At 37.4% G+C, this 11,726-nt stretch overlaps 1 protein-coding gene across 1 annotated transcript in view; it reads right to left on the bottom strand.

Annotated features, from left to right (window-relative positions):
- Positions 1-11,726, bottom strand: part of CDK13 (cyclin-dependent kinase 13) — a 75,407-nt gene that overhangs the window by 46,464 nt on the left and 17,217 nt on the right. Inside the window, exon 3 of the mRNA XM_009321607.1 lies at positions 880-1,485. Coding sequence (XP_009319882.1) covers positions 880-1,485 — 606 coding nt within the window. The remainder of the gene's footprint in view (positions 1-879; positions 1,486-11,726) is intronic.

Here is an 11,726-nt window from a genome sequence, read left to right as displayed (position 1 = left end):
CCTCAGCATAAGAAAGACATGGACCTGTTGGAGCGGGTCCAGAAGAGGGCCACAAAAACGATAAGGGGGATGGAACACCTCTCCTATGAAGAAAAGCTGAGAGAGTTGCGGTTACTCAGCCTGGAGAGAAGGCTTCGGGAAGACCTTATTGCAGCCTTTCAATACTTAAAGGGGGCTTATAAGAAAGAGGGGGACAAACGTTTTAGCAGGGCCTGTTGCGACAGGACAAGGGGGAATGGCTTTAAACTAAAAGAGGGTAGATTTAGACTAGATACAAGGAAGAAATTTTTTACACTGAGGGTGATGAAACACTGGCACAGGTTGCCCAGAGAGGTGGTGGATGCCCCATCCCTGGAAACATTCAAGGTCAGGTTGGATGGGGCTCTGAGCAACCTGATCTAGTTGAAGATGTCCCTGCCCACGGCAGGGTGTTGGACTAGATGACCTGTAGAGGTCCCTTCCAACCCAAACCATTCTATGATTCTACGTACATGTTCGTACCAAACTTGAAATCTTGAATCCTTGAATGCATCCTTGCATTAGTCCCAAAACTATTATGTACGAGCAATTTTAAATCACCTCTTTAGTGTACTTTTTATTGAAAGACTCCTCCTAGACTAAATCCCTCTCTTTTTGAGAACCAGTTAAATTTTTTGTTTAAAGATCAAATTCCTTCAGTTCACTAATAATTGCCATGTTAAACAACTGAAGAACAAGAACAAACTACCTAATGCATCAGCCTGATCTAGCAAATATTATTTCCTTTGGAAAACAAATATAATCCTAATAACAACAATAAAAAAGAACAAACAATAACAACAATAATAATAATAAAAAGTTACAGGCAACCCCAAAAAGCAAATCTATGTCACAACTCACCTATCACTTTCTTTATCTTCAGGCAGTGTGGGAGGCAAAGGCAAGGGCGGCAGTGTGGAGGTTGGTAGTGCAACAATTCGGTCCTTCTCCTTGGTTACTACACTTGGTGTACTCGCTTTGCTTTTCTCTTTTACAGCGACCGGTGGCTGTTTTACAACAGTTAATTTATTCTCTTTTACTGCTGTGGGTTTCTGTTTAGTAATTTTGTCTGCAATTAAATTATTTTCCCCTTTTGTTTCAGGAAGTGAGACCTTTGCTTTTGCCTTGTCATTTTTCAAATTTGCGCTACTTGTAGGAGAAGGTGTATGCTCAGTTTTTATTTTCTTCAGGTCCTTTACATTGTTCACTTGAGGTGCACTTACAGCAGTGTCAGTGTTTCCCTTAGTAGGTGTTGAAGTATTGGAAGCTTTTGCACTGGCTTTGGCTGCCTCAGCAGCTCTTGCTTTTTTGTTTTTGTTCAGCTCAGCAGCCAGGCTACTCTTCAGAGTCAATGTACTAGGAGAAATACTTGAATGACGACTTCTGGATCTAGACAATCTGTGTCTGCTACGAGACCTCGAGTGCCTTGATGAATATGGACTTCTGCTTCGAGATTTTGCTGATCTCCTGTTTCAAAAAAGTAAAGATTTACCCACTTAAAATTTAGTCTAGCTGCTTTCTCAGTGACTCTGCTTTTCTGACAAACTACTTTTTTTAAACCAACCATTATCACCATGCTTACAGAATAAAAAGTCTATGAAATAGGAAAGATCGTGAAAAAAAGAAAAAATCTACAGAGTTAATAAATCAAGATTCTACACCTAAACAGGTTGTTAGAAAATGTTAAAGCTTCCTTAGATGCAGTTTCTCCCATTAAAGAACGTCAAAATACAAGTATACCTATAGGACAAACATTTTCCTTTTTCCTCACTACTTATCAGAGCTATTTTTCTCCTTCAAAGAAAATCTGATCCTACGCAACTTGTGCAAACACCTTTAGTATATGCAGTATTTGAGAAAAATTCAGCTGGCTACATAACCAGAATTCAACAAAATCAAATTAGTGTTACAACATGGCAAGAAAAATCCAAACACAACACTGAAGCAGTAATTGTAGCAACTTCTTAAGTTTCACTTTCACAATTGTCATTAAAATAAGTTAGTTGGAAAAAAATACTGAATACTAAAGGCTGCAATGTAACCAACTGAAAGACAGCAATAAACCTTAGCTTTCCTTTTTTGAAATGTAACTGTATACTTTTTCCCAAAACCCCCAAAAGTACTCAATACTTCTTATAGCTACTGATAAGCAAACATAATCCACAAGTAGGCCTATGCTATGCCTCCATCCAAATAAAGAGACTAATAGAAAGGGACAGGGGCGGGGGAATCTAAGCCATCTACAAAATCATAGCAGGAAAACAACCTAGAGTGAGGACAGGGGTGGGGAGGGGAAATCTTAACAGTTAGAAAAGCAAAAATACCATTTAATATTAATTATTTTTCATTCAATTTTTCAAAGGGATATCCTAAATTGCCTACTAGTTTTGATTCAGTTCATTAAAAAACGAAAGGGAAAAAACAGTAATTGAGGTGAAGGGTGTGAGAACAAGTAAAGCAGCTACTACACAGCAACATTATGAAATAAATGAAGTGTGGGATTTTTAATCCATTTTACTATACTATACTAAGAATAGCAAGGTTATTCACCAGATTTACAAGTATTCTCTTGATTAAAGTTTGATGGAAATCTGTTTTTCTTGAGTATATCACTTGAAAGGGAAGAAAAAGTATAATCAGGATAAAAAATGTATTCATCAGCTGGACAAAGAAAAAAGTATCAAGCAATATAAAAAATAAGACTTCCTGGAGATACAAGAACTTCAGAGTTCAAAAGATAGCACGAGTGTATGGAGGCTGCCAAAACTTTAAAGAAAAAAGAAAAAAGCCAGCTACAATCATTATGGTCAGGACTATCCACGCCTATGTCAAATTTAATTTTAGTAACAATTAAATTAATTCAGTTTTAATTATTAACACAAGAAATTACATTTCAATGCTTCAACCGAACAAATATTTAATATATAGTACAATGATGTTTCCATTTTGTGTGCAATATTGACTGATTTCCAAATTCACACTGTTTTCCTGCATTATAAAATATCTTCTTTCTAAAGCAACATAAAAATTCATTGAGATAAATCAATATTATGTAGGAGTGATTCAAAACAATGTCTAGGTGTGCCCACTGTACACTACAGCACAAGCTTCAAAATTCTATAGGTAAAACTGAAATTGATCCAAATGGCTAGAGACCCTTGAAAGAAAAAAAAAAAAAAATCAAACCCCACATGAGGACAAGTCTTGGAAACTAACACAGTTCAATTCTATGCCAGGAAGCAGGTTTGATAGAATTTTTCTGGCACAGCAAGGTAACAAAGACAATAAATAAATAAATAAATAAAGTTTTTACACTTTAATTAAAAAAAAGCTTCACAATTCTGTTCTCTGAATTGTCAACCAAAATCTAAGGTTTTGGTTCACTTCAGTAAAAAGAGATTAATGTCAATTAAAAACCAAATAAAAACATAATATTGGTCAGAAAAATTCTCTTGAAAACTCGCTTCTGCTCCATTATGAAACATGCTACTGAAGTTATTTTTCTCATTATTACTTTGGAAATCTAAGTACTAAATCCTACAGAAAATTTTCAGAGATTTGGCCAAACTGGAATAAAAGTAAAAAAGTACAAAGTTCCATAATATAGAGTTATGATGGGGTAGTAGGAAGAAAAAGGAGGGCTGAGACTATCCAGACAATACATACACTTCAAATTCTAGGCCAGAGCTCTCCTCACACTGTTATCTCACTTTCTGAGGGGAATTATTATCTCAAGCAGAGGTATACTGCTACAGATCTGCACTGGCTGTAGAATCAGTGTAATTATATTTCTCCAGCATCAAGCACAAGCTAATAAGCCCCATTAGTCCTAAACTGACTTCTATAAATGACGCATCCTTTGCGAGGATGTCACTGACCTGTCTTGGAAAACATTTGCTTGCACGTCTTGTTCCTAGATCAGCTATTTTAAACTGACACTCGCTCCAGTTACCTGTATAATACAGAACCTCACTGCAACCTGCCTTACCTGTATTATTTTTTTAAAACTTAAAACATGCCCTAAAGCTCTCAAAATCAGCTATATTTCTTTCATAAGTACAATTCCAGGTTTGGTTTTGGGTTTTTTTGAAAGGTGCCTAATATAAAGTAATCTATGTCACAAAAAGAAATACAGACGTAATTCCACATGCACTAGAAAAGAACAGTAGCAGCTTAAAACACTACCGTTGCTGAGACGCCATGCCTGATCATAAGCCTGTTTCCGTTCCACTTTGGTTCAAAATAGAACAGGTTCATTTAAATCAGTACTAAGGATGAACTGAGAAAATCTGTTCAAATTAGTGACTGCAAATGCTTACCTGATCACCTACCATAACTTGGTGGGGAAGAGGCAGTTTTGAAAAGCTGGGGCAAAAATAACCTAAATCTTTATACCTTCTTCAAAAACAAACATGTAAGGAAGCCAAGCATTGACAGTGGTTTGATGTATGTATTTTACCAACATTAGTCAAGAGAGTCTGGGATGTGAACATAGATTTATGCAAGCTCAGCAAAAGAACACCATTCTCCACCCCAGGTTTCACACCCCAAATGACAATAGCATAACTTTCTCATGTCAGAACTGCATCCATGTGGGAGACAGCAAATACACATGCACAAAAATATTTAAGTTTCAGTTCCAGTACATACTACAGCCCTTAACAGCAGATCAAAATGATAGTAGCCTAGTTATGAAATATATTGACTAAGTATAATCTCTGCATTGGTTTAATTTTTCCAAAAGTTTTTCATTATTTAGTTTTATGTCAGCAAAAAAAATTATGTTGCATTACATAGTGCATGTCTGTGTTAATAATAGACTAGAACTTCCTTTGGCATCCCAAAGACCTTTGCAAGAATCCCTTGGTTTACCGTGTCCACTGGGCTAGACCCAAGAGAGTTACAGCGAAAACATTAACGCTTTCAACTAAACAGACAATGCTGAATCTTAAGTAAAAGGTAGCTTTGTCAAAGTGCTAGTTATTCAAGTTACAATGATAAAATCTGGTGTTTTCATAAGCTTAAAGATAATTTCAGATATTTAACTATCACTTTCTTTCATCAGCGTTAGTTCAAAAGTCCCAAGAGAACCTTCCAGGCTAGACAAAACTTATGTACAAGTTTCCATCTATAAAAATGGCACAAAACCAAAACTATGGACACTTACAAGCTTTCCCTCAGAAGCATGTACAGAACTCAGAGTGGAGAAATCTTGCCTTATACATAATAAAACCAGCCAATTCACTCTGTTCAGCGCTAACGCTCGTTTGACATAGAAGATGAAGTCGCAGCAGCACAGAAATGGGCTCACACAATAGCCAGTGCCTGCCATTTAACAGGACACTAACATTTTACTGAGACCCTGAAAAAACACCAGGAGAGACATCTGAAATATACAGTACTCTCTAAATCTTCCAACTGATTTCTATTAAATGTGTGTGCATGCATGCACACACACATATATAAAATGCCTTATCTGACATTCATTTGCCACCAACTGTTTAATCTTTAATTAGGAGATTGTTTTTAACACAGTAAACAGGAACAACAGAACAGTGGCTACAACTGCACAGAACTGCGTTGCAAATGGCGAACAAACCCAACACAACAATTCAAACTATTTTTCCCATGCCTGGAGAGATCAGAAAGCGTACTAAACCTAAGGGCCACATCCAAACCTCCCAAACCAAAAGCACCAGCATCTGGCTGGTAACACGCATGGGGAGAGACTACTAAGAAGCCCCTGTTTCAGGTAAGTTTCTTCCAATGCTTCTTCCTATTTGCACCCAGTTCTGACTCATTTACAAGTACCTTTGCCACGCTTAGCCATTAACAGTCTTCTACGAGCATCTTGAATTCACTTCACACAGGTCTGTATCCCTACAGAGAGGATAATTGCCAGACTTCATGACATTCATAAAATCACATCTGAACCATATACAGATTTCAATATGGGGGGGGGGAAGAAAACTGATTTGCCTAAAAACCGTAAGTATCAGTAGGACTAGCCTGCATTAGAACTAAGAAGTTCTTTATGTAAAGCTGCTTTTTTCCCTCTCCAGAGACAGCAACAAGGGAGACTAGGAGCACAACTAGATTAGCTGCAAAGGGAAATTGAAGTAATTACATAATATTATGTGTAGCTATAAAATAAAACCAGAAAAAATAGTTCAAGACATTATCTACAAAAGACATATGAGAAGAGGCAGATTTAAAGAAACTGATAGAGGAAGAAAGCACTAGTAAGGAAGTCACTCTGAAACAAAAACTCAGCACTGCTTTCCTCCATTTTTCAGAACAACAAAAAGAATGCTTTCCCCCCTCTAAGAAATAATAATAATACTACTAAAAAGAAATGTTGGTTTAGGTATCACAGTTTTTTCTTTTTAATATTTTTTGCCTAGCACCCTAGATTTCATGAAACAAACCAGTATTTGCTTCTTCTCTGCTTAATTAATGCAACGTCCTTATTCACTGTATAGAAACCTATCTGTAACTAATAGTTACGAGTTTCAAAACTGTTACAATGTTCCTCCTCCTCACAAGGCAACTTTCTATTGCACTTCACTGGTTAACTTCTCAATTACCAAACAGTAGACTTAATTAATTAATTTAACGAAAAAAGTCTTCTGATGTAGTATCACTTATATTCTCAAGCACAGAATGAAAGAATTCCAAATAGCAACTTCGAATTTAAAGTGCTATGTTTTACTATCTTGATATTTGAAAGCACAGAGGAAAGTAAAATAACAGTGTAACACGTCAGATTTCCAGGAAACGGGTCTCACTCCGCTTACATGTTTTTTCTTGCCATGCTACTTCTCTAGGTTCTTCTTTCTCTCCCATTCCAATCCTCCCTTTATTTTAATGCAAAAAAGCATTACATTTTATTGACAAATCAGAAGAGTCATGTGTTATCTTCTCATGTTTGTAAACTTGAAAACCTCTTTTCTTCTTAACGGCTTTAAAAGCAAGCTAAATCCAACATGCTAGTAGCCAGCTACGTGTGTTACCTAAGTGCAAACAATATTGTACTCGGAATATATATGGGTCTACAGAGTTGAACAAGGCAACTGATTTTGTCAGTAACTTTTTGACAAGACATAACACAATGGGATTCATGAGAACAAGAGCGGAAAAACAAGAAACCGAACAGACCGAAGGAGGTTAGAACACCCACTTGTAGCCCAGCTCTTTCATTAACTACCAGTGAATGCTGCACTACTAACTAAGCACTGCCATCTTCCCCTGCATGGTAAGGTCACAGTGTATTTGAAAAGGGAGACCTAAATTTAATCAATTGGCTTCACTGCAGATCTTCCAAGACATTTATAATTACTTGGTAACATAAATCACCCTGACAAAACATTCTAGTTCATAGTACAGCTTTTCCATGTTGCACTAGCAGCCAAACGTACAATTCACTTCTTCAAGCCATAACAGTAATAGTGCTCTCTCACTTGATACCTCATTAATTAATTTTGTTTTCTCTAGCCCCTAGTTCAAGTTTATATTCTAAGCAGCTCTGCAACCAACCACCTACTCAGCTGCTTTATGCACGAAGACTACATAACTTGCCTTACTGATTCAAACTGTAAAACTTTAAAAGGGTCTCCAATACATAGAGCATAGGAACACTGAAAAATTCTGAACGTGAATTTTATTTGTTTCTTAAATCTGCTTTATAACCCTATGTTCTCAGACGAGAACTCTGCCTACAAAGAAATCAACCAGCAAAAAGTTGAGTCAATTCAAATGCTGTGTTCTAAACACAGTCAATTTTTTCAAATGAAGTCCCTTCCCACAATAAGGAAAGAAGCAGCAAAACAAGGAAAAGGAAACATCAACATGCCCACAGCAACATGGTTGGGCAAAAGGCAAAGTCCACTGCCAAGTAACAAAACAAATCTTAATAAATTCAGAATATGTACTAGAGTGAGAGCCTCGATACACACTGGAAAAATTAGCTATTCCAAACAGTGAAAACCTACAGTTTCACATTTTAAATTCTGCAAAATACAGTTTTACTAAACAAGATTAGAGAGCTTTATATAAAAAAAACTATTTTCACCAAAGATGGGGAAAAAATGTCTGAAAATCTCTCCTACTCCTTTAAGTCCAAAAGTAGCAGAATTACTAGATTCAAAGTTATTTTTATATCAGTGTATGAAACCATGTCTTCTCCATGAAGTAGGCATTTACTAGCTGAATATGTATTTTACCATTTTCCCCTATGCTTGTTTTGGTTTTGCACATAAATGATCTGTATTTTGCAGAGCCTCACTACTACAGACTAGCTACAACTCGAGAATGAGATGGCTCTCTAGTACCAATAAGGAATCTTGTATTTTTCCTATAAGCAACATCCACACACCCAGTAGTACTATGCTAGCAGTGCCCCACGCCCTTACTTTTATCTAGACAGATGGGTAGGTGTATCCAAATTTGGAAAAGCGTGATTACTCATCTATACAGCTAACTGAATTAAATGTGTGATCACATAGCATATGACCTGACTGAAGCTATGAAAAATAGTTCTTCTCTTCCTACAATTTTATCCTAAACTAGTTTCCACAGAGAGACTGTCTCTGCTTATTTTGTCAACCGTGGGGTTTTCTTCCTTTTTTCCCCCCCACTCTTTTTTCTTGCGAATTTAAAAAAAAATCCAGTCAGCTTATCAGTAGAGAAATAAATACCTCATACTTTTGGTATTATGGAAGAATTTCCATTTTGAAAATGTGCATGTGTTACTTTAGAACAGCTGTGTTACTATCCACAAGAAAATACAGTAATGCAAATCCATCAGCAGCAAGTAAAGAAGTTTTGTCCAACAAGCGGGAACAGCTCAAACAATCAGTTTGCCCAAAACACAGGCTTTAACTGCTATTATAATGGAAAAGGCAATTAGTCTACCATTCAAAGAGAATATTCCAAGTCTGGAATGCATATCTAGAGTCTTTGCCTCTCTTCAGAACCCACCTCCAGGCAACATCACCCAAAGACAGTGCACTGTCGGAGTCACTATTACAGTTCAAAACTCTTAACTCACAGCAACTGCACTGTTGCTGCAGCTTGAGAAAACCGGGGATTCAAATGAGTGAAGCTGACTTCGCTTGTTTCTCTTCAACTGTTTACTAGAAGTTTCTCCCTAAACAGCCCAGAGACCTAGATTAAAAAGATCAGCACTCTAGACACATGAGCTTTCCAAGCATGCTAGAACCACTTCATTCTCATTTTCTACATACCAAAATAACTAGATAATTTATATAACATTACAGAAGACACATATGAGAGATAGAATAAGAAGAGCAAAAAGACTTGCAGCCTGGAATGCTCAGTCACATACAAAGTTCTTACTGTCTTGACACCATTATGGCTGGATACAAGCCCAGAATTAAGTCTTTAAATCATCCAGATGAAGACGACAGGTGCTGTAAGAAGCTGTTGCCTTCACGAAACCATAATATTCTATCAAGTCTAAGGCCACTATACCATTATCTAAACAGCACAGCAAAAAATTTTCAGCGTTTTGGGCGCAGTATCACAGAGTTAAGCAAAAAAAGCGATTATGACACAGTTTTGAATGGCTAAAACAATCGTATAAACACCTTCCATCTTTATTTCCCCACCGCCACCACAGTACATGTAATGTGTAATAGCTGTATGGGAGCAAAGAAACACTACATTTCTTCACACCAGGCAAACATCATGAACAACTGAGCTTATCTTCACACTTTTGGTTTCTTTTGTTTTTCTGTGAAAATGACATTTCTACAATGAATGCCACATTAGGACAGATGGACTTTGCTTTCTACATATAGCAACCTCTCCTTTTCACTCAGCCATTCCAATCCCTCTCCAGTAAACCTGACAATCTGCATTTGTTAACAAAGTAATTTATCCGTATGCAGTTAAAGATGGGATGCAAATTACAGTTTAACTGGAGGAAGGCAGGCGTGAAGTCACAGAGCTAACTCCTGGAAACAGATCTGCAGCTCAAGGAAGGTTTACACACTTACCCACAGAGACAATACAAAAAACAGGAGATTTAAACTCTTATGCTTCAAATCACAGGCCCACTACCAACAGAAAAAAAGAAACACAACACTCCCACAAAACTTGGTTCTGTAACTGTCCCCTATACAAGATCTCCTGTACCTTCTGCTACAGCCCTATCTGCCAGTGCATAAGACGGGATCCTAAACTAACTGGACTATCAATCTAATACAGCTATTCTGAGGTGCAAACCTGGCATACGTAATTTTGCTCGTCATTATTAGCTTTCTTATTCCAGGATATAAGCATCTACAGAAAATAATCTGATTCCTAGAGTGTTTAAGTCAAACCATGCACGCAATCTTCCCGCTATTCTATTATTCAAATCATCTTGAAAGAGTATCCTTAACCACTTGTAACAGGCTCCCACAGAACAACAACAACGACGTGCTGTTTTTCAGAGCACTCAGTGTTTTCTGCTTGAAACACCCTATTGTTTACAAAATTATTCCATACAACCGTACCTTAAAACAATCACTGTTTTCTTCCAAAGGCATCTTTGTTCTATCCCTCTGAACAAGGTAGGATACAGTTTTGTTACTTCGCTCTTTAAACATTCGATGCACACCCAGGACAGCAGACCTTACCAACAGCCAGCGAAACACAGGAATGGCTTCAGCATCCTCACTGAATACTCAGTGGGAGACCCCAAATGGTAACTGACCCAAAGTGCTCATTAGAAACACCAGAGAACAGCTCTCGGACAACCCACCAGGTAATGCCTTGTAAACAAAATTCTTGCCAGGGGAATGGCAAATCACCTGATACATTCAAAATTGAAGTCCAGATGCGAATTTAAGTAAGCCTATAAACAATGCGGCAAGAGTAAGATTCCAATATGGGAAATAAAAATCTTCAGTTATAAATACATACTAAGCAAATACTTCCAATTCCCAGCAGTTTTGCTGCAAGTTTAAGTATTTTGAAGAGCTTTAATTCTGCAACGCTGTTTGTATCTGATTAGATACAGCCCACATTTCCTCTCCATCTAAAATTTAAAAAGTCACAGCAACGCTGACCTTTACATTCTGAGTTCCCACTAACTAACAATAAGAAAATGATTTGCAAGCACACATCAAATATATACACATATATAAGCTTACTAGGCAAAGACCTTAGATACATTTTCATAGGTTGTGTAAAGCACAAAAGACAATTTAACAAAACTTGACATTGGCTCCTTTTCCCAGCAAAACAGAAAGTCTAAGTCTTTCTATAGACCTCTAAAAAGAACAAGAAACACTTGTAACACAAATTGCCTGTCAGCTTGTTTGCTCTTAGCGGGAATTAAACCAAACACAAATATATTTAACACACATCCTTTTACACAGGGGAACAGGATACATAAAAATGTACCCGAGAATCTCCGTACTTCATAAGCAAAGATTTAAAAATCAAAATCGGTCCCTCAGAAAACCTGTCCTCCGAGAAGCATCTTCATTCAATCACTCTCATCTGAAAACGTTCTCGTGCCCTTTAATATTTAAAAAGCCTTTTTCCAGCTAGGTGGTCTCCCATGGAGAGAAACTAGCTGCAGGAGCGTTACAGGCACCCGCGTCTCCCTTTCTCCCCGAGACAAGACAGGAAGATCTTTGTATGTGTCCCGCTCCCCCCCTTCCTTCCCCCCACCCCGGCTTTCTGGCAGCAGGAGG

Source organism: Pygoscelis adeliae, unplaced genomic scaffold, assembly GCF_000699105.1.
Source record: "Pygoscelis adeliae isolate BGI_AS28 unplaced genomic scaffold, ASM69910v1 Scaffold40, whole genome shotgun sequence".
In the NCBI taxonomy this organism is placed as follows: Eukaryota; Metazoa; Chordata; class Aves; order Sphenisciformes; family Spheniscidae; genus Pygoscelis; species Pygoscelis adeliae.
This window is presented reverse-complemented; position numbering and strand designations above follow the sequence as displayed.